Below are 23,843 nucleotides of genomic sequence, written 5' to 3'. Positions count from 1 at the left end.
GACTCCTCTCCCGGGAGCCGGGCCAGGTAGGGAGCAGCCTTCCCCAGGCAGTGGGAGGGGACAGCCCGGGGCCGGCTCCGGCTCCGCCCTGCCAGGCGGGCGATCCCGGCTCCTGATTTTCCTGGGGGCCGGTCCCGGCCCTGCGCGCCCTCCCCTCTCCCCGCCCGCCCGCCCGGCCCCAACTTCGCCCAGCCCGCAGCGCCGCCGCACGCCGGGCCGCTCAGAGAGCCAGCGAGCGCCGGGCCCGGAGCGCGCCCCGCTGCTGCAGCCGCCCGCCCCGCTCGCCTCTCGCCCCCGGGCCGGCCCGGCCCCCGCGCCACCATGCCCCGGCGGAGCGCCTGCCTGCCCCCGCTCCTGTGCACTTTAGCCGCCTGCAGCCTCCCGCTGCTGCTGCTGGCCGCCGAGCTCAAGTCCAAAAACTGCTCCGAAGTCAGGCGGCTCTACGTCGCCAAGGGCTTCAGCCAGGGCGATGCGCCCAGCCACGAGATCAACGGTGAGGCGGGGGGGGTTCATGGGGTGTGTAGGGCTGGTTTGTGGGGGGGTTGCATGAGGTTTGTAGGGCTGGTTTGCGGGGGGCGGGGGCTTTACAGGGGGGGTTGCATGGGGTTTGTAGGGCTGGTTTGCGGGGGGGGGGGGTGTTGCATGGGGTTTGTAGGGCTGGTTTGCGGGGGGGGTTGCATGGGGTTTGTAGGGCTGGTTTGCGGGGGGGTTGCATGGGGGCGCAGGGCTGGTTTATATGGGGGTTCGTGGGGGCGGGGGCTTCACGGGGGGGTTGCATGGGGTTTGCAGGGCTGGTTTACAGGGGGGTTCATGGGGGCGCAGGGCTGGTTTGCGGGGGGCGGGGGCTTTGCGGGGGGGTTGCATGGGGTTTGCAGGGCTGGTTTACAGGGGGGTTCATGGGGGCGCAGGGCTGGTTTGCAGCGATACGCGTTGGGGGACCCGCAGGCTGGGGCAGGGGTCTGGGTGGGTGGCGTTCCCGTGGCTCCGGGCTCCTTCCCTTTGTCAGCCCGGGCTGGGATCCCTCTGCCCTTACTCAGGAGCGTTCCCAGCCAGCCGCCGAGCGACGGGGGGAGGCTCCCGGGCAGACTTTGCCTCCCCCCGCACCCTGCTCCTCGAGGGGAGCCGGGCAGGAAGAAAGTTCTTGGGAATGTGCAGGGTCCCCCCACCCCCCTTCCCCTTTAAGCGTAACCATGTTCTTAAGTGGCGGGGTGTGTTTTTTGTCGAAGGGGCATAATCAGGCCCCAGCTCTTTGCATTCAGGAAATACTCGGCGGTGGCAAATGAGTTTGTAGCTCTAAAATGTGTGGTTATAATTCCCCTTTGCAAAGGTAGGGAAACCCACGCCGGGGTGGGGCGGGGGGCTTCTCTGCCTGCAGAGTGGTTTGAAAGCTAAGTCAAAACCAGCCAGTGGAAAAAGCTTGAAGAATGTGGACAGAATTCAGGAAGGTATTTTGAAAGATTTTTCTCCTGACCTTCGGGTTAATTGCACATGCAATTACGGGCATTTGAAAAGACGGATTGCAGGAAATCTTAATCTTTGTTTGGAGATGGTCATGCAAATGAGGGAAAGGCTAGTCCTGCTCACGTTTTTGCACTTGAGGTGTTTAGAGAGAACCCTTTTGCTGGCGGGTATTTACAACGACTTTTTTTGCACAGGGATATTTTGTGAGGAATTCCCAAATCTCCTGCCAGCTTACTACATGATCTAAAGCAAACTGTGAGGATGAATTTATGGATGGAATCTGTAATAATTGTTGCCATGAAACCATGTCCACTCCACACTGGGTTTGGGTTCGGGCTCCAGAAAATCCTTAATCTTGGTTGTGACAGAGCAACAGGTTTAAGAAACATCCCAGGAGTTTTGAGAACTACACTTCCTTACAGTTAGTAAGAGCCTTTCCCAGTTTAACCGCGGTGAGAATGGAGGAGAGAAAAGAAACGAAGAGTTCCTGGAGTAGTTTCAGAAAGCAAATAATGGAGTGGAATTTTGTGCCCACAGAATGCTAAATTCCACCACTTTTACTTAGCAGTCACAGTTTCCTCTAGTTAATGAAGTTCTTGGTGACTTGGACTAGCAAAGAGAGCAGCTATTTATTAGACAGCAAGATGACTTTTTAAAATGTGACTGACCCAGTCTTCTTTTCCCCAAATTATGCCACTTTGCTCTACCTTTGCAGTTACCAAATGATTCGTACACAACCGATTAGGCACTGTTTGCCCTTAAGCTGTCTTTCTTTTAGCAAACGCAGATAGGTGCTGGTGATGCAACAAGGATACTAAGATGTGAAAAAATTACTTAGTCCTGAAGGCCGTTTTCAGCCCCTCCCCCAGCAAAAGTGGAGTTAGCCAAGATTCACCCTGGAAAATAGCAAATGCATTTTTACCCTTGATGCATTTATGAACAGTGTTGTCTTTAAGTTTGTGTCTCGTTCTCACACTTCAAAGAGGCGGTTCTGTTAGAGTTGCATGATGTCAACAGAGTGGATTTTGAATCCTTGACAATTATTCACGAGAAAAACATGAATTGTTGCTCAACTGCTGGTGGTGAATGTATCTGTGTTGTTTTGTCTAGGCAGGAGTCCTTAAAACAAATCAATATGCAAGAAATGGCTCTTTTGATTATATAGACTAAGATTTCAGTGACATCACATGAAGTCAAACTGTCCTTTTTTTGCAAAATGATATCTCGAGAAAGAATTTTGCACGTTGGTCCACAAATACTTGCCCATCCAAGGGACAGGAGCGTTATTAGTAGCCAGCAGTAGGAAATGGTAGTTAATGTGCTCACACCCAAAACATTTTATTCTTTTTGTTTCATCCTTCATCTCCCTCCCAGGGCTGCTGCTTTTATTTCCCCTTTTGAATGACCTACTGGACTGCATTCTCCTGAGGAACAAAGGAAGTGCTTTTTTAGCTGGAATCCTTGGGAGACCACCAAAGACTCCAGCTCATACGCTGCAGTTTGGCACTACTTTCAACAATAACAAAAATGCATGACTGAATGGCTCAAAAATGTGGAGTGTTAGAGGCATTCATTTCAGTCTAGGACACTGTCACAACACAGACAGACCCAAGTAAATACCTTTAGACTGCTAATATAGAAGCAGGGGTAATCTTTACCATTGCTGTGCCCTCCAAATATGCATATATTATCCCCTTCACTGACACAAACTGAAATGATTTCAGTCAGTTGTACTTTTATGTTGTCAGCGTCATGAGATGCATTTAGCATACAGCTGTTGGAATCAAATCATGGGTCTTTTTGCTTCTTCAAGAAATGTTTTAATGAGAAACACCCTAATGCTTTGAGCTAAAATACTCTGCTACCGCCCCACCCCCAGTGCTTTTTAAAATGGCCTGCACAAAATAAGGTTGTGTTGATTTAAGATCAGCACTTGGGTCAGTGTAACACTAAGGGTTTGCGCAGGCTTCCGAGAAGCCACTGTATCGTGAGGATTTGACCTCGTCTTCATTTCTGTATCATAATTAAGATGATTTGATGTGCTTTGGAGGGTGTCAGGAGTACATCATGCTGACAGGACTTCCATTTGAGGTCCTAACGGGGCTGTCAGCTTGACCCTGTGCTTTTGAAATAAGACGTCAGAGAAATGTGATAATCACAAGAGATTATGTAACAAGAAGAGGGCCGCCTTGTTCAACTTACTCATCAAAAGTGTTAATTAGGTTATGTCCCTGTCTCCCCTGGGATAAATGAAATCATGGCATCAGGCCTTATTCGCAAAGCGACAAGTCTTGGAAACTTAGCATTCAGATGACATCTATGGTTTAAGCCTATTTAGAAGAGGCAACCAAGAATCTTTAAAAAAAATTTGAGTGGTCTGTGAATATTGTAGTGCCTTAAAGGGAAAGTTCACGTTAAAATCCAGTTAGTTTTAAAGTTAAAACTAGTTTTAGATACTACACCTGCCTAATCTTCGTATTTAACCCCCCTCCCCAATTCTCTCTCCCCTGTTTCTGCGTCCCACACGAACAGGGGAAACTGAGGCCCCAATCTTGCAGTCAGAGCCACACAAACATATCTTTATATGACCCCTTGGAGCTCCATCCACTATCATCTTCACTGGGTCTCCATGCTGGTTAAGGATCTGTCTGCGCGGATCTGATGTAGGATTGGGCCCAGGTGATAATTACACGGAAAATAGTGAATGTGACGCAAAGCGCTCTCATATGAACACAGTGGATAACAATAGAGGTTGCAGTAATCTTAGATACTACTTGTTGCGTTTTCAGATGGGGGCAAGTTGTTTTAGTTTTTTGTAACTCTTTAAGAGTAAGTCACTTTGGCAAGCCCCTGATATTAATTTGCTTGCTTTAGAATGTGCAAGGTGCATATTTTCGTCCACTCATAAGTGTAGTGAGCAAAGGGAATTGAAAACGCTGTATGCAAAACCTTGGTTACATGGCAAGAACCAAGTTTCAGCAACACAGTCATTTTTATATATAAATCTTTTAACATGTATCCCATTGGGGCATTTATGCAAACTACTAAGAGTGTTGTCTGCCTGAATTTAACAACTCACTAAAACATGTACGTGGAGGAAGGAATTTAAAAGGGGGCAAAATTTGGGGGCTGTGATGTTGTGGTGGCGGTGTACAAAGCACAGAAATGGGGCAGTTTATTGCCACACTGAATTTTTATTATTGAAATCAGTTAGGTTATTTTTACCAGTTTGACAATCAGATTTTGCTTGATTCTTTAGTCACTTGTAAACTTCTTGCTGTAGTAGTATAGACAAAGCCTCTGAAACGTTTCCTGAAAGTTGTGGCGTGTGTGTTGTTGTTTTTTTGTTTGTTTGTTTTTGTCGTGCCATCTCTACAGTCAAAACAGTGGGAGCTTAAACCAGAAAACTCTTAGGCCCTAAATCTTAAAAACACCATACCCAACAACAACCCAAGTATGTGGATGCACAGCCCCTGGGGGCTCAGGGACTCAGTCAGCTGCAGGAGTGGAGCCTTAAAGAGCTGCTGGGTTGAGTTTCTGATGGAGTGAATTCTGCACCGTTTCAGGATGCCTTAGGTCAGTGGTGGGCAGCCTGTGGCCCGCGGGCCGCATGCAGCCCATCAGCTTAATCTGATCGTGGGCCGCAAGACATTTTGCTGACATTGACCGTCTGCAGGCACGGCCCTCCACAGCTCCCAATGGCCGAGGTTTGCCGATCCCGGCCAATGGGAGATGCAGGAAGCGGCGGCCAGCACGTCCCTGTGGCCCACGACACTTCATGCAGCTCTCATTGGCCGGGAGCAGCGAACTTCGGCCACTGGGAGCTGCGGGGGGCCGTGCCTACAGACGGTCAATGTCAGCAAAATGTCTCGCAGCCCGCAATCAGATTACCCTGATGGGCTGCAGGTTGCCCACCACTGCCTTAGGTAGATGGGTGCTTTGGAGGAAGGAAACAGAGATTGGATTATGAAGCTTGTCTAGGTTTATTTTGGTGGTTTGATATTGTTCTCAGCTCATCTGGCTGAGCGCCTAATTTGCACTTTCAGCAATTGTTAAAATTAAGGATGAACAGTTAGCAGTTATTAAATTAATATAATAAAGCACATGAAACTCACATTCTTAATAGAAGTGCATATACAATGATTCTCTAACTTAGTAGTGTGTAGGGGGGGAGGGATAGCTCAGTGGTTTGAGCTAAACCTAGGGTTGTGAGTTCAATCCTTGAGTGGCCACTTAGGAATCAGGGGCCACAAACAAACAAAAAACAACTGTCAGGGACAGTACTTGGTCCTGCTAGTGAAGGCAGGGGACTGGACTCAATGACCTTTCAAGGTCCCTTCCAGTTCTATGAGATAGGTATATCTCCATACCTGATGTATATATTCTCACTGTATTTATTTCCCATGGGAGAACTAGGTATGCCTAACTGTTCTTTTTCTCCACTTCTTCTAACTAAAACAGTCAAATTCTACCAGACTATTTTTTTTTTGTTAAATAAAAGCAGCATTTTATTCTACACAGTATTAATATTCACTGGCTATTGCCTGTTCATAGTCACCTTGGAGTCAGATCTAAAATTGGTTTAGACCCTAATTACAGTATCCATAAATGGCAGGTTATTATCTATGAATATGCTGTAATCTTTCTTGCAAATGTAAATGGTCATTTCTTTTCAGCAGGTAATATGAAGTAATACTTAGAACAGTTGTGCTGCTGACCAATTCACATTTGCTTGGTGATCGGTAAAAGCTGTCTGATACGTCTACCTGTAGAGTAGAATATATGAAACTTTTCTTTTTATGTTAAGTACCTCCTTCAGATGTAACAAAATGTGACATACAAATATTTATGGAGGCATTCTATAATTCCCTCTGCAGATGGCTTTGCTCTGTGGAATTGTATCAATGAGATTTTTAACACCCTATTCCAGATCCCACCTCTAGCCCCAACAATGTTGCTGTCTTGAAGCTTATGATAGGAGTAAAATGTAACACATCTAGTCTGTTACTGGACATCCCAGTAATTGTGGGATTAGGACTCTCCCTTTGATACTGACAGACTATCAGTTTCTGAAACGTGTTCTTTACATATAAAATAATAGGTGGCTGTGAGAGACCACAGGCTGTAATTCACTCGTGGCTCTACTGATGACACACATCACAAGAGTGCAGTTTGAGTACCTTGGGAATCGATGGGGACCCCTGAGAGCGAATGCAGTCCTGTGCTCAGCCTGCAGGCATGTGTTTATAATATGTAACTTTTCATATATTTAAAAAAAAACCAAACCCTAAAATTCCCATACCCATCCTTAGCTTTGCCTTTTCCTTTTTATAAAACTACTAATGGCCACCACTGTATTTTCTGGTTCACAGAGAAACTGCTAAAGGTGGTTCATTATGTAATGTTCAGTGTAAGAAATAAGAATGATGGATGCATGTTCTGAGGCTTATGGTGATGTCAGATCTAGGTACACTGCACAAATCAATTCTGGCTTGTATTTTGTTGGTGATGCAGTCCGACAATGATCCATTTCTGAAAATGTAAAGCTGTGGCCTGAAGGTTGTCAGGGATAGAATTGTTGTAACATGTCCCTTGGACGGGTTCTGAGTCTCGTGCTCTAGAGACCTTCTCTCCCAGAAGCAATCTGTGAATCCACGAGTGGGATTTCCCAGCCTCTGGTTGTAGTTTTTCCCTCCTGTGATTATTACTAAACCACCTTTCCTGTACATGGCTCATAAAGATGCTGTTGAAGTACAATGCCTTTTCTTTTTATTTGACCAAATGATATATATTTTTCTTCATTTCCTGAAGAAAGGATACTTTGTTACGATTCTGTTCCCACAGCACGTTGCAAATCTCTAAGTTCAGACACTGAAAGTATCGTTCAGTATTGAATCCGTGTCGTTCTAGATGATGCCATTGCTACTTTAAACTGGTTAGTATGGCGTCGCTTTAGAGTAAGGAGAGGTTCTTCTTGCTCCCAGAGTGAGTCACTGCTCGTGGTTGGGAAGGGGGTGATCAGGCTTGTCCCAAGAAGCATGTTAGTGGCTGTGATGGAAAATTATTATTATTATTTTTTTTAAATAAGATGTTCTATTTCCTCTGCCCAGTGTTGTCAGGTCAGGATGTAAAACTCTTCTGCCCTTCACCTTTTTAATTTTAGGAAGTCACTGATATAACATGACTGATTTCTCTGACTATTGTTTGCACTGAACTGTACTTTCTCCACTTCAGGTTTTTGGAGCAGTGTTTTGTTAGACTGCAGCAGTGTGTGCCTTCGCAAACTGCAATGTTAAGCATGTGGTTCACAGGGACTGCTTGTAATGGTCCGGTCTGAGTGGGAGTATCATTTTCCTTGGCAGGCACTTTGTAGAAAGTACTGTTTCTTGTGCCAGAATAAGCAGTTATTACATTCCATACAATTTATAGTCAAATTATTATCTATTGTTAAAATTGCCTGAAATGATCAGATGTGTCCTTAGATATGTAGCCTTGGTTAATGACAGTGTGCATGAGGCCTCATCTACACAAACAGTGTTTTTTAATATTGTCTTGTAATTTCAGGGAGACTTTCTGTGGCTTTCATATGTCGAGAGGCTTTTTTTTATCCTCCACTAAAAGTGAACTAGAACAAGGCCAGGCAGTGGCTAAGCACCAGGCATATTACTGCGGAAGCAGGTTTGCAGGCAGCCTTGGGATTCCACTTGCGTGCACCAGTGGAAGGAAGGGGTGCTGCTTGGGCAGTGGAGGACAGAAGCAGTGCTTTCCATTGACATTTCAGACCCACAGTGGCTGCACGTGAAACGGCATTGCATTTTTGGTGGCTTATCCGTTATAACTGAAGAGGGAAATGTGAGTCTTGTGTTGACTTCTGCATGAGCAGCAGCCAGTGGCAATGCTGGAAATATCCTTGGGAGAAGCACCCCCCCTTTCTCACCAAAAAAGGCTCGGGGTGGGTGGAAGAATAGTAGAGACCTCCATCCCACACAGCAGCCAGGAGGCTGGTGTTAGTCGTGGGAGACCCACTTCCCTCTACTGTACCAGTCACAGCAGCCAGTAGGATTTAGGGTTCAGAATGGCAGGTGAGAGGTTCTCCTCCCTTCCTGCAGCTAGATCGGGGAAGGGGCTTCAAGGTTATCAGTCCCATCTGAACAAGAGACTAATACAAAAGATAGTGTCCCATAGCAGAGCCCAAGGGCACAGCCTGGTAAGAATCCCAGGGCCTTTCTCCTTCCCAGCAACGTGGGGGTTGCGCCTGGCATTGCCCTAATTCTGGTTGGATGTTCATCTCCACCTGTGGCTAGCAGGTGTTTGGTAAATTTTCTGGAGCCAGTTCATATAAAATGAGTTGTTGGTTTCCATAGCACACTGGAGTTTACATGGAGGAAAAAACGGCCTTTACAGTTGACACCTTGGTCAGCAGTAGGATGAGAAGCCAAGGTTTGAAGGGACGTGGGGCTAAGCTGCCTTCTCATTCCTTGAGGGCAGAGTAACTTAGGGAAGGCCTGTTCCCAATACAGTGAAATGGAAACTAAGTACACCCTTTGCACAGTCAGGTAACTGACCATTGGGATGCGTTACATTCTCCATCACTTGGTGTCGTCCGATAGAGCTTGGATGGCTTTCTAAAACAGAGAGACTAGTTCAGTTGCAAGTTGTTGGGGTTAGAGCAGGATTCGGCAACCTTTCAGAAGTGGTGTGCCGAGTCTTCATTTATTCACTCTAATTTAAGGTTTCGTGTGCCAGTAATACATTTTAATGTTTTTAGAAGGTCTCTTTCTCTAAGTCTATAATATATTAACTAAACTGTTGTTGTATTAAAGTAAATAAGGTTTTTTAAATGTTTAAGAAGCTTCATTTAAAATTAAATTAAAATGCAGAGCCCCCCGGACCGGTGTCCAGGACCTGGGCAGTGTGAGTGCCACTGAAAATCAGCTCGCATGCCGCCTTCAGCACGCGTGCCATACGTTGCCTACCCCTGGGTTAGAGGCAGGAATCTCAGGGTGATGTTCTCTGACTTGTGTTACACAGGAAGTCCATCTAGATGATCACAAGGGCCCTGAACCTTAACATCTAAGAACTTCTGTGATTTTTTTAATACATAACTTCTCTGTCTAACATTTATTAACCCAGCACCTTTCACAAGCAATGACATTTGCTTGAGCAAAAGGGATGACAGCTATGTTAATAGGCCCCACTTCCTTGGGTACAGAGAAAAGAACTCAACTAGGTGTACAGTTGGGTAGAGAACTTTTTATGAGGATTTGATGATTTTGTTAATGTTAGTCAGTAGGGGTAATAATCTCAGAATTTTTCACATTCTTTGTGCTTTTCTCTTGGGATTATGAAGGTCACTCCCCTCTGTTTTTTTTTTTTTTTTTCTTCAAATCCCAAAAATATCCATTGTACTTTGCCAGGTTCCCTTGCGGCGTTCAGCCCATTGCCTGGGAGACGACAAAGTGCAGTTCACTGTAATCGGCGCGTGTACGTCTGTATTGTGAGCAGCCTTTGCACAGCTGGGTGGGAGGGGGGTTTTGTGCCTGCGTGGCAGCAGAAGCACTAGCCACAAAAGGCCCCAAGCAGGATGGAGTATAACAAGGAGGGAGGGGTGAAATTAGGCTAAATAGCGAGGCTTCACAGTGAGATCTATGTAATTGGAATCCCCCAAGAGAAATGGGAAAATCCCAGTGCCTGCGAATCTTAGAGTTAGACTGGAAAAAGCAGAGTATGAGAGTAAATTAGGGAACAATCCTGCACTGGCTTTGGAATAGACCGGTTGCCCTCAAAGGACTTCTCCATCTTTACATTTAAAAGAAGTGAGAAGGAACGCACTGTCCAAGTACTGTGTAACTGTGGAGATGGCAAGCATGCATGCATCTCTTTACGTATATATTGTGAGCGTGTATGTAATGTATTTTTTTAGGGTTCCCCAATACTGATTTTACTATAAAAACAATATTTTGGTGCCTAACTAACTTTTCAAAGCGAAATAGATTTTTCTGGACTTAGGAAGGTTGTAGGAAATGAAATACTTTGGCTTTTTTTTTTTAAGGTGTGCAAAATATGTCCCTTCAACCTTGATAGAAATTTTATCTACTGTTGAATTTGCAAACCAGTAAGAATAAATGGTATTTGTGTTCACAGTAACTGACTTTGACTTTCTTGAATGTGCGCTTTATCACTTTAGATAAGGGAATGCGTTCAGACAAAAGAAGTTGCTCCGGAATGAAACATTTTGAGGAAGTATTTCTCTTCATGTTGACCAGTTTAGAAAATGAGAATTGTCTGTTTTTTAAGCAAATGCAGATGGGTGCAAACAATGACAAAATGTGTAAAATGTTTTCTAGCAGTTTGTGGGACTAAGGATTCTTTTTATAGAGAATATCCTGAAGTGTTCAGAAAGCGAAAAGTCTGTGAGACTTCCACATTGTCAACATTGCGTGTTCATTTTAATGCTGCTGGTTTTTCATATATTTATAGGAAATTGGCTTTGGTAATTGAATTTCTAAAGAACCACAGTAACCAATAGCTGTTTCCTTCTAAAGGTCACTGTTGGGTTAGTGAATATAGTAAGTACTGTATTTAACTCCTCATGGTTTGTACTGCTCTTCCAGAAACGTTGGCCTAAATTTTCAAAAGTGACGAATGATTTTGAGTGCCCAATTTGAAACACCTGAAAGGGACCTGATTTTGCAGAAAGCACCGAGTCACATTTTATAAAAATCAGGCTCTTCCTGGTGTGTCTGTGCCCTCAAAAATTGATGCACCTACTCATGAAAAGCTTGTCCATAAAGGCTTTACCTATTCTTTTGAACAGAGGTGAAATCAAATGTCTGTTCCACTACGCTGACTTATCCCATCAAAACACCTTTGTGCCCCGCCAGTATTGTCTTCGCACGGTTCTGTAACGTCTCTGTGTGTCTGGTTCTGTAGGAACAGTGGTACATCTGGTTTTCTTTAAGCCTCCAAAACATGATGTCTGCATGTTTTTTGTGGGGGGGAATTAGTGATGTCCCACTGAGTACACCTTAATGACCTGACATACGCTGGAGGTGTTCTGAAGGTAGGCAGGCCCAAGGGTGGGTTATTGTTCTACACTTGAAAGAACAAGAACAGAGGTGAGTGCTAATTAAATATGAACAGTAGAGAAGAGTAGTGCTGCTTGTCCTCCATGCAACTGGCACCCCCAGATACTTTGCTTGTGAGAGCTCACTGTAGCAAGTACCCAAGATTCTTCCCTTCCAGAACGGAACTGGAATAGCCGCTATCGAACATAGTGCCCATACAGCTGAGCGTGGGTGAGAACTTGGATTGATGGCAGTGTTTTAGAAGGGGGATAAGAAGACAGGATTTTTTTATGGAGCCAAAAATAAAAAGGCATCTAAAGCAAAGGTCCAAAGACAGCTAAAGGCACCACTCTACTTCTTGTAGTTTCAAATGACAATTATTTGTCTTTAGTGTGTGTGTTTAAATGGAATCGATTTAATGTTCTCCTAAAAAGGCAGCAATCCCCCCAGCTCCACGTACCCTGGGAGTTTAAGGGATTTGCTAGCCGAGGAATCTAACTTTACGAAAGTATAAACTGGAATCTTCACTTGGTGGTATCGACAAATTGGTATAGAAAATTCCATGTTCCGGGTCTCGACAGGAGGTTGTAAATCACGCTCAGCTGATGCTGCATGTTCTAATAATGGCATTTTAAAAGATTACATGGATTTCAATATGAATGTTTCACTTCTTTATACTGTCCTTTGTGGGCTTGCTTTTTATTTTTTTAAATAGTTGAACCTGGTTTGATGCAGCATTCTTGGAACATACAGACCGTGTTAGGGTTTTACTGGCTGGAATGAAGTTACTAGTTCTCCTAAAAACATGAGAATCTTGTTTGAATGGCTTTATAACCAATTGGCCTGAAATAGTCTTTTTACTAGGAATACTTTTTTTTTAAAAGGAGGCTTTATCCATAGAAGATTAAAGAGTAAGTAGATGCACTCTACTAAAAATGAGCATTGTTAAAAGGAGCTAAATTTGGCCATTTGGTAAATTAAAGATACAGCTGTTTCCCCTCCTGCAGTTATAAATGCAAACTCTTCAACACTTTGTGTTGTCTTGGGCCATTCCAATACAACAAAGAAGGCGCGAAGTTATTCAGTCAGGGAGACTGGAGCAGTTGTGAACTTGTTACAAAATAATTCTTCATAAACTGAGCAAACACACACTAAAATGTACAGTAACGTGGTCATGATAACAGTTCCTTTTGTCTTTGTGTGTGTGTGTGTGTGTGTGTGTGTGTGTGTGTGTGTGTGTGTGTGTACAGTATATATTTTGGCTACTGCAGAGATTTGCGCTCCCCCTGCCTCCCCCCAAAAAAGGTCTGTCCGAGGTTAAGCCTAAACTTCATACCAGAAGAACACTGAATTTGTTTTGAGCCAATTGTTCCAGTCTACAAACTCAGGCCATCTTTAGGGGAATTGTCACTGTGCAAGACAGCTATGGGAAGTTCATTGCAGGAGAGGGACTGTGAGATCAGAAACAACGTGTGTAAAGGGGTTCACTCACTGTGGCAGCGTCTCGTTGTGGCCAGGTCTCTCTTCCGTAACTCAGCCCTCCAGCCAGGTTGCAATATTTATGTCCTCCACTGTTGGGGTAACAAAGTTCGACAAATAACAGTCTAATTCTCTTACAACAGGTCTTTAGCATCAACTCTGGGACCCATGATCTAGGCACCCTCTTGGCATGTCCTTGTCCCCTTTGATCAGGAGGCTTTATGCCACTTTGCCAGTGGCTGGTAGGAGAACCCCGGACGCTCCCTCTACACTGGATTCCAGCCCAGGGATCCTGTAACCAGCAGCCAAGGTCTCCACAGGCCTACTCTGGGCTTCTTCCTACCCAGCCTTTCTCAGGATTTCTTCCCCACAGCTTCTCTGGGTTGACCCTTCTTTCAGGGCTAGGATCCCAGGGCTTACTGTCCTCTCCCCGCCGTCCTGGGTTTCCTCCTCATCACCTCTCTGTTCCCACAAAGTGACTGCAGGTTCCTTCCCTGCATCCCTCTTCTGCTACAAACTTCCTCTCTGTAGAATAGGTCATTTGCAGTGTTGCTGCAGCTGTGTTGGTTCCAGGATATTAGCGAGACAAGGTGGGTGAGGCGAGCTTTCACCAGCAGAAGTTGGTCTAAAAAAAAGATATTCCCCCCCCACACGTTGTCTCTCTTGATGATAACCAGCCTGCTGCCGCCCAGCTGGGCTTCACGTTAAGCCTGGCTCTCCCTCCAGGTGCAGCCAGGTACCAAAATTGGCCTCTCGGGCCCCATTAACCCCTTCAGGCCCTGTGTGGGGCACACACCCCGTCAAACTGCCATTCATTGTCCTGACTGAGAGAAATAAAGTACTCTGTGTTCTCTCATAGGGCCCTTTCCTTGTGGGGACCCATGATGGTTGCATTGAGGGTCTGTAGAGCAAGATGTAACAAATGTGGAGATGCTTGTCTCTGCACAGTTCTCACGTGGACACGAGCTTCCCCTTATAAATCCAACCTTGAGCCCCACCTATCTTCACCTAAACCACACCAGTCCACTGGAAATGCTTTAGTTCAATCGTGAGTTATTGGCCTTGTTACAGGAATTGGTAGGTGAAGCTCTATGGCCTGTTCTGAGGAGGAGACCACACAACACGATCAGAATAGTCCCTTAAGATTGCAGCCTGGAGTAGATTTGTTCTGGCAAATTTGAGGCCTGTCAGAGAAGATGTTGGGAGCTATAATGGGTTTAATATAGATCTTCAGTTTTTGTTTTAAAGTTTATCATCTCCTCAGTGGCTTGACCATGCACCTCAGACTGGCCTAGTCTCTTCCTTGGATTTCAGTGTGTGGTGTTTTGTTTTAGACTTAAGTGTGTTTTTTGTGAACTTCATAAAGTCCACATGCCCTGATGGGTGCTGCAGAAAGTCTGCCTGAGTAGTGCGGGTTTCCTGGAGCTCTTCCTGGCCCGAATGCAGACTGCCACAAAGGTGGGGACAATAGACAAGGAAGGGAGCGTGTTCGTATGTGGAAGGTAGGAATAAGGATAAAAGCAGCCAATGAGCAAAGAAAAGCAACTTTAATCCAGGGGGTTGAGTAATTGGAGCCACCATTACAGATCTCCAAGGGTTTTCCCCCTTTGGGTTTATTTTGTGGGAGGTGGCTGTCCTTAATTTGTTACTTGTTTCATAGCCGTTTGCCTCAAAGAAGGTAATGATTGAATGCGGCAGGGCTAGAGCAGCCAAGGACCTGTCCACATTAGGGTGAAAGGTATGCTTTTAAAATGTGGTAGCTATTAGGTTTTAAAATCCTACTGTAGACAGGGCAAACTGTAGGGTGGGGTGGTGCCCAGGGTTCATGCCCAACTAACGTCAAGTTCATCTCAACCAACTAACAACTGTTAAACTACAGTAGGGGGCCAACACTGGAATCCTGAGGGGATCCATGTTAGGAAGGAAAGAGAGAAGAAACTCGTGATGTATGAAATGGGCAGAAACCAGCATACAGGTGAGGAGTAAGCACTGTATGCCATTGATTTTTATTTATTTATTTTTCCTTAATCCAAACTCCCCATTGATTACAGTGTGTGGTTCCAATATAAAATTGTTGGCACCGTAAGACCCTACATTTTTCTTCTTTTTTTTGCCCAGTGGACAAAGAAATGCTCCAGCAGTGTTTCCAGTAATGATTCAGTTCTATTTACATTACAATTTTGGTTTACTTACAGTAGCTCTCCTAATAAGATCACTTTCCCTTAGCGCAGTCATTTGTTGATTCAGTTCTGCATACTCCCATCTCCTCTCTCTGCTCTGAAACTTCGGTGTCTCAAGTGAAAGGACGTTACTTTTTGCTTGCTGGTCAGACAATCTTTAAGTGCTTTTGAGTCTTAACCTCCCTCCCTAACTTCCAAAAGACCCTGGTTAAAAGCTCAAAACTTTTAACTGGGGGGGGAGGAAATGAGTTTGATAAGCCAGTGGTTCTCCACCAGTGGTATGCGAACCCCTGGGGGTATGCAGGGGTCTTCCAGGGAATACATCAACTCATCTAGATCAGTGTTTCTCAACTTGGGGGTCATGGGATGGGTTTAGAGGGGTTGCAAGTGCAGGGCCGGCATTAGGGGGTGGCAAGCAAGGGTGCCCCATGAAGCTAAATTACATGCTTCAGCCCTGGGTGGCAGGGCTTGGGCGTTAGACTCCTGAAAGGGGTACAGTAGTCTGGAAAGGTAGGGAAGCACCGCTTTAAGCAATTTCTGCAAGACCAAGGTATAATTGCAGAGAATAATAGTGAGTTATATGGAGTTTAGTGTTAAATCCAGTTTGCGTAATTTTTCAGTACAGTTCTAATCCCTTTATAATAAACTCGGTTTTAGCTCCTGTCAATCGAGAGGAAATCCACTGACAAATTTCATCAGCACGTAGGAGGATAGTCTGGTAACATTATCTCTGAGATCCACAATTTCAGAAACACTAATCTTTGACAGTACATCATGACTGCTGGATTAGCTTTTACAGCTTGGCCTTGATATACTACTTGTATGCTTGCTGTATCTGAAGAATTCTGAATGGTGGAGTTATTATGCTATAGGTTACGACTGGTAACCTGCAGGCAGTGAGTGTAAACAATAATAGCGCTTGCTTAGACAGGGGTTGGGTAAAAACCTAAAATAGCTCATTTATTATTTTATCTAATAACTCACTTACTTTATGGTATCTGGAGTGATACTGTGGAAAGATAGATTTCTTCATAACTAATGTTTAGAGGCGAAGAACAGCAACAAAATGATGGTAAATGAAAACCCTTTAAACACTGGCTTTTCCCCCCTACCTACTGGTTTAAATCATGAAAGGACTTTATGATGTGAAGCTAAGAGAAGAGCGGAGTTGCAGGGGGTTGGGAAAATGAGATTTTTAACTCCAGTTTTCTTTCTTTCTCTTGCAAGGTTTTCAAAATGCCGGTAAACTAGTATCAGTGAGTGGGAGTCTTATCAAGGTGCTCTGTACTGTGCCTTGGGGTGGCATGAATCACTCGTGGTGTGGTGGAGGCTGCTAACATAATGTATGTTGTTGGAAAAGCAGATGCAAGACTGGAAGTACTTAAATGTCTCAGTTTTTAAATTACTGCTGGCCTGAATCACAGCAGCCATGCATCTTCCTCCCTTTGGCATCAAATTATCTTTTATAAATATATTTGGAATAACTTGCTGCCTGTGGTAGGTTAACAGCTCAACTATTAAAGGGAAGATGGGCCAACTGGGATGAATGGGGCTTTTTTTTTCTTTTGAACACTTTGTATATCTATAATGTAACTCATCTGTTGCTTCAACTCTACTCTCTTGTCTTTTCTCTTGTGTCTGCCACAGTCTCTCTTCTTACTTATGTAAGTAACTTACTGTCCACAGTTCTGTTAATGTTTAATAAAAAAATAGTAACCCAGGTGCCAAGCCTGCAATGAACTCCACTTCTACAGAGCACAATGCAAGTTTGGGGTCTCACATGCATGTTCCGTTTTTCTCTCTGGGTTGTTTGCTTTAAGCAGAGTCCCATTTGGTTCCGAACAATCTAATGATGACAAGGGTGAATTCAGAGTTGAAATCTGAGAAGCACCGAGATCCTATGGTTTTCTGCTGCTGACTCTGGCCATCTGCCCATTCCTGAAAACGCTGATCAATAAGGAAAGGAACTGCTAACACAAGGGACGGCAGAAATCCACTGGCGGGGAAGGAGAATTTAATAGTTATATAGAATCTTTGGCCCAAAATCTGCTGCTTTGCCCCAGGGGAAAATTGTGAGCCTCCTCACTGGGCATCCGGAGTCACTCCAGTCCAGTGACTCTGCGTATAAACAGGGTAATGGAGAGCACTAATTGTCTCTTTGGTCACTCATAACCTGAGCCTAAAACAAGCTTATAGGTGAATATTAGGAGTGATTCGTGAAATCTTTCATGGGATGGGTGGTGAGAACCCTGCACAGGACTTGAAGCTGCCAAACAAGGAGAATATTCTCTCCTAATACAGGCCCTGATCCTGCAGGCTGTTTCCCATGGGGGAGCCCCCACTGAAGTCCTAATACTTTTTCACAGAGTCCGACTGAACGGATACATGCAGTGATCTTGCAGGGATATAGCTAATAAAATTAGTCGAACTCATTCCTCTACTTCTTTAAAAGCTCCTTTTCCATTATAAGGCAGACGTCATCACACACACATCCTGGCTTAGGAGAACAGCCAGCCTTTTCAGAGATCTGAAACTCAAGGTAGCTACCAGGAGAGCTGCCAGTAATACCTCCGAGGAGGTGGAACTGCTTTTATACTTTACGTCTTATCTATTGCCGGATCAGTTCCTATAATGCTGTATGTAAGTAGCTCAGTCTGTCTTGTGTGACTGGAAACTGAGTGTCCAGTGTTCAAAGCATTTTAGACAAGAGAGTATGATCATTAATTCCTTGTCTTTTTATAGTTTTTTTGCAAGAGTGAAAACCTAACAGGAAACTGAAAAAAATAGTTCTGGCGAGTAAAGGTTAATTTCTGAAGAGCAAAATATGCACCAAAGGCTAAATGAGATTTCCTCCTTGTTAGTGAATTATAGCATTAAAATATTCACATTCTTTCCTGAAAGATTTAGGAATAATTATACAGCACTTAAAGGCCAGGCATTGCCAGATAAACTTAACAACACTATAATTTGTACTGGAGGCAGAGTTTCCTGTGAATGATAGCTTTGTTTAATTTTATAATGCCGCTTCAAAATGTGTGCTGGTGAGGGGCTGTCAAGTAAATTGGACCTGTGAATTTGAGACATTATTTTGTATAGCCTAACAGCAGTTTTTAGTGTCTAACACTTCGCACTGGTCAGCCTTTTGTTGACTGCTCCAAGTTATCCTTTCCTGTACTTTGCCATGAACCGTTAACTACCTGAGTGAAATACGTGGAGCTGGCTTCTGCCTTGTATTGTATGAACTCCCTTCTGCTACCCTGGGATATTTGTCTACTGTGGTTTTTGAGTTTGAGACCAGGAACGCTGAATAGGCTCAGTACACATATTTTATTTCCATTACCCAAAGTAGGAGTCATGCTTAGTTACTAGTTACAGCCAGAGACACTTCAGCAGCTCTGGGGATAACAAGATAGCTGACAGACTGGAATGCAGATTTATCAGGGGCAAAAACTGACAAAATTCCTCATTCTGATTCTTTTTATATAGGCCCTTCATTCTCTAGCTATACGTGCATGCAACAAGTGTTAACCCTTTGTGCTGGCCGCAAATACTGTTAATAGGCATGTACAGCAGAGTTTAATGTGTGTTTTCTGTGATTCAGCTGTTCTACTTCAGACAGTGGTTTGGCGAGTGTGTGTGTGTGTGTGTGTGTGTGTGTCCCCCTTCCAGAACCATTTTAAGGGTTTTTATTTTAAAGAGCAAGTCTTTGCTCCAGATGTCTGGGTGTACGGCCACACAATGTAAATTTTGCTGCATGTTGCCTTTGGACTGGTGGTTAGGGAGGCTACTGGGCAGTTTAAAATAGGAGTTTTGTGGTATGAAATCAACTTCCTTGGGATTTGATTCACATTCTTCCCCCCCCCCCCCCCCCTTCTGAGCAGAATGGTTTATTGACTTCAGTTACATTTTGACATAGGCCTGTTTTTTTGCTTTTAGTAGTACCTGGAAACAACTGGATTTCTTTTAAATAATTGGAGCAGCTTACACTGTTCTATGCAGAACAGTTTAATCACAGAAAACGCACATTAAGCTCTGCTGTACTTGTTTTTAAATTGAGATTCTGTTCTGATGTCTGACGAAGTGGGCATTCACCCACGAAAGCTTATGCTCTAATACTTCTGTTAGTCTTAAAGGTGCCACAGGACCCTCTGTTGCTTTGTTCTGATATCGTGAGCAATTCACATATAGAAAAACATGAGAACCTTTCTTTTTAAAGTTAAATAGATAAATAAATAGATTCACTGATATGGATCAGTGAAGCAAAGGAGATAGGTCTGGTAAACCCAAATCAAGCTAAGTATAACTTACCCCCAAGCTGGCAATGTTCAAGGGTGAACTCTGTAGCTTCAGTGAATTTCCAAAATTCTCATTGAGTAACTGTTACTGGACATGCAGATTTTGCTATGTATTAATCCAGAACTTGAGGTGATAGAGAGGTTCCAGTCTCTCATCTCTTCTTTTAACGAGCACATAAATAGCTGTGTAAGTGACTGTGTTGTCTTGTGCTGGTGGTTATTTTGTTTATTATGCTTCATGACTGAACGAGGAATGAGGAGATCTGCACCGTTATGTTTTAAAGTATGTCTGTTTAGGAATTGGATGATGCTTTGTGTGTTGGAAAATATTGAGGTGTGAAAACAGCGTGGAACAAAATATAGGGTTTCTCATTATGTACTAGTAGCAGGAACAAGAGCTTAAATTGTTTGCTTACCTGAAGGGCATGGGTCAGTTCTTATCTGTGCTTCAAGACTTTTTTATTTATTTTTTTTATTCTTAATGCAAATATACACACTTCTTGTCATAAAGTGTCAAGGCCAAGAAATCCTACTCTTTCCCCGTGCTGGGTAGGGGAATGGAGAAACTGATAAAAATGAATTTTCTATGCACTACTCACAGCAATTGCATGTTGTATCCCTCCCAAAAGGTACTAGTGGTCAGCATTTGGATTCACATGAAATGAAATTGAGAGCTCCTTGCTCCCCTCCCCTCCCAATTGTTTGGCTTGCTCCTGCCGCTCTGTAAGATAATTAAGAAGTAACTGTTTCAGGCTTTTGACTGCAACAGCAAATGGCAAGAACAACTTCTGTCATTCAGACAAAAGAAGGAAAAGTTGTTCCAATGACTGGTAATGCCACAGCAGTAGAATTTCCATTATAAGCCTCTGTTGTCCAGGGTTTATAACTCTGCTATAAAAACTCAGTGGGCTGAAACTTGGCATTGGATTTACTTAATAAGTGGGAAAAATTGATTTTAGCAGGTGTATACCTATTTCACAGGAACTGTGTAGCTGGACTGTCATACTCTCTGCCTCATTTAAGAAAACATGCTCCCATGAACTATCAATATTTACCATGGTTAGACCCAGCACTGCCCAAATAGGGTTCTTGTGTTAGTGAGGAGCTCACTTTTGTGTGGCAGTAATCTGTGTCTTCCCAAGTGGGTAGAGGCATTATAGGGAGAGCAAAGTGATTTGCAGAGACCATATTGTATATAAACCTTCCCCCACCCCCGCTCTTTCTAAATGGAAACGTGTTTTAAAGTGGAAAATATCGTGGTTACGATCAGTCATTCAAGCTGGTGAATCCTGCAGATCTCCTCCCACCCTGCGTTCAATGAAACCCCACCAGCACCATGAAACTGATTACGGTCACCCTCCTCAGTGGCTGTTGGAATGGTAGCACTGGCACCATTACAAAAGCACTACTGTGTAGGACCACAGATACTAGCATGCTGGGTGGTCCTCCTCTGCCTATTGGCTAGGACTAGCAATAAATACAGTACTGTAAGTGCTACCAGCAATTGACCTTTTAGACAGCCTCTCCTCCTTTTAGACAGCCTCTCCTTCACAGTGGCCTGTGAAAGGAGCAGACTTCCCTCCCCCGCCCCCCCACATTTTTTGCCTCCTTCCTGAGTTTCCAACTCCAGCTGAGTATCAAGGCCTTGGAAACTGAAATTCAGGGCTGATCCTGAGACAGACTGTACAGGTCACGGATGGTAGGAAGAGGAGAAGGGCTTGTGTTTTGGGGGCAGAAGTGGGGTGAGGCTCAACTCACAGTTTAAAAAAAAAACCCAGAAGAAGATCAGTGACTTCCTCTTTTGGGTGTCCTGTTTCTCCATGCGCTAAGGTGCCTTTCAGCATTGTTTGCGATTAGTTTGTATTCTGGCAGTTCCCATGTGCTCAGATCAGGATGACGGCTAGGTGCTCTATAGATGCACAGGAAGATGTGACCCTGTCTGAAGGATTTTACTGCCGGACCAGCATGGAGCCCCATTGAGTTACGTCCTGCTACGATGGGAGGCCTTGGAGTGCACAGACCTCTTGTGTAACTGATCTTTGAGCATTTGTGCCCTGAACGACGTACAGATGAGCTCATTCTTACTGTGTTTCCTTTAACTCGAGACCCAAAAAAACCCAAACGGATTTTCTGTAATACAAACTGGCTGTAGGTGTTTGGGTCTACTCCTTGTGGCAGCTCAATGGATCCATGTGTGAGTCAGGACTAGGGTGACACTAAGCGAATTAGTGGTAAAGGTGTGATTCATAATAAACTAATATACTGTTTCTGCAGTGCCACGTCAACAGGCAGGTTAAGAATCCCAGTCCCTTTTGTTGCTGGGAAGGGAGCATTGTCCGATTACGTTTCCACCTTTTCTGGGGTAGAAATAGACAATCTGGAACTGTTCAAACTCTGGCAAAGGCAGTTTCTTGGGAATGTCTTGCTGATACTGACCCAAGCTCTGCTAGTGGCGATATACTTGACCTTTCAAATGCACTACCTTCACAAAGAAAGCCCCAAACTTATGGGAATGACAACTCTCCTCATGCTTGGTCATGGGCGTTATCATCCATTGCAGTACTTCAGCCCTGTTAGCATCTCTTTGGGTATGTCTACACAGCAAAGAAAAACCCACGGCTGGCCTGGGCCAGTTGACTCAGGCGCTTGGGGCTGTTTCATTGTTGTGTATTCTTTTGGACACCAGCCCAAGCCTAGATGTCTACACAGCAGTGAAACAACCCCTCGAGCCTGAGTCGACTGACACTGGGCCAGCCGTGGGTGTCTAGTAGTTGTGTATATACTTTGTCTTGTCTCGGGTCGATCATTACGTCATTCCTGGCTGGGGTGCTGCTCCCTTCTCTCCTTTTTTCTTTTTTAGTTAACAACTTTTTTTTTGGAAGATCATCTTAAAAATAAATAAATAAAGGCAAGTCTACATGAAAACAAAAGTGGCGATCTGAAGATGCCAGCCCTGTACTTACAAAAGAATAGCATGACTAATGCAAGGAATATATCCTTTAGAACTGACCTGAAAAGGGCTTAGGGTAGGGATATAGCAGCGAGAAGGGAAATCTATTGGTCTTACTGGCCTCTTTTGAGGGCAGGCTAGTTGTTTACGGGCTGGCTGTCATAGCTTCCCTAAAGGGTAACGGTGAAACAAAGATAAAGCTAGAGTTCAACATGGGCTTATGTGCCAAGCATGCCTGCTGGCCGGGGACGGGATGTGCTAGTTAGATCTTTTCTCTCCCCATTGGCTTGGGAGGGGTGTTGAGCACAGAGAGAGGATTAATTAAATCGTCTAAAAATCCAGTTTTCCCCCGATATAGCCCCATTTCTTGAAGAAATTCAAAGTACCAAGAAATGCTCTTCTTACTAGGTTTGCTGTGTGTATTCCAGAACATAAGAACAGCCATACTGGGTTACACCAAAGGTCCATCTAGCCCAGTATCCTGTCTTCCGACAGTGGCCAATGCCAGGTGCCCTAGAGGGAATGAACAGAACTGGTAATCATCAAGTGATCCATCCTTTGTCATCCATTCCCAGCTTTAGGCAAACAGAGACTAGGGACACCATCCCTGTCCATCCTGGCTAATAGCCATTGAACTTATTTAGTTCTTTTTTGAACCCTGTTATAGTCTTGGCCTTCACAACATCCTCTGGCAAGGAGTTCCACAGGTTGACTGTGCGTTGTGTGAAAAAATACTTCCTTTTGTTTGTTTTAAATCTGCTGCCTATTAATTACATTTGGTGACCCCTAGTTGTTGTGTTATGAGGAGGAGTAAATAACACTTTATTTATTTTTCTCCACACCAGTCATGATTTTATAGACCTTTGTCATATCCCTCCTTAGTCGTGTCTCTTCCAAGCTGAACGGTCCCAGTCTTATTAATCTCTCCTCATATGGCAGCCGTTCCATATCCCTAATCATTTTTGTTGCCCTTTTCTGAAACTTTTCCAATTCCAATATATCTCTCTTGAGATGGGGCGACCACATCTGCACGCAGAATACATCCCTGTTGTCAGACATCACCGGTGTCTCAGGGCCTCATCTTACTACACCTGTGACTCCTCTCAAACACCACGGGCCGAAGTGCAGCAAAGGCTGTTAACCTTTGTACTGGGCATTTGGTGCTCTTTGGAAGAGGGGTGACAAAGGCCTGGTCTACACTTAAAAAGTTTTACCAGTATAACCGTGCTGATTAGTGGTATGATTTTTTTTTTTAATTTTAAATTGACATAGCGGTGCTAGTAAAAGCCTTGGTGTAGATAGTTATACCACTTACCATTATAAGGTGCTTTATGGTGGTCTAGGTTATTTTGCTTTGCTGAACTGGAATAAGCTAAGTTATACTGGTATAAGCATGGTGTATTACTGCACC

At 44.2% G+C, this 23,843-nt stretch overlaps 1 protein-coding gene across 1 annotated transcript in view; it reads left to right on the top strand.

Annotated features, from left to right (window-relative positions):
• The first annotated feature begins 321 nt into the window (after positions 1-321).
• The window catches only part of GPC4 (glypican 4), a 105,791-nt gene continuing 82,269 nt past the window's right edge, over positions 322-23,843 (top strand). Inside the window, exon 1 of the mRNA XM_065410961.1 lies at positions 322-493. Within this exon, the coding sequence (XP_065267033.1) occupies positions 322-493 (172 nt within the window). The remainder of the gene's footprint in view (positions 494-23,843) is intronic.

The sequence above is a fragment of the Emys orbicularis genome, chromosome 9, assembly GCF_028017835.1.
Source record: "Emys orbicularis isolate rEmyOrb1 chromosome 9, rEmyOrb1.hap1, whole genome shotgun sequence".
In the NCBI taxonomy this organism is placed as follows: domain Eukaryota; kingdom Metazoa; phylum Chordata; order Testudines; family Emydidae; genus Emys; species Emys orbicularis.
This window is presented reverse-complemented; position numbering and strand designations above follow the sequence as displayed.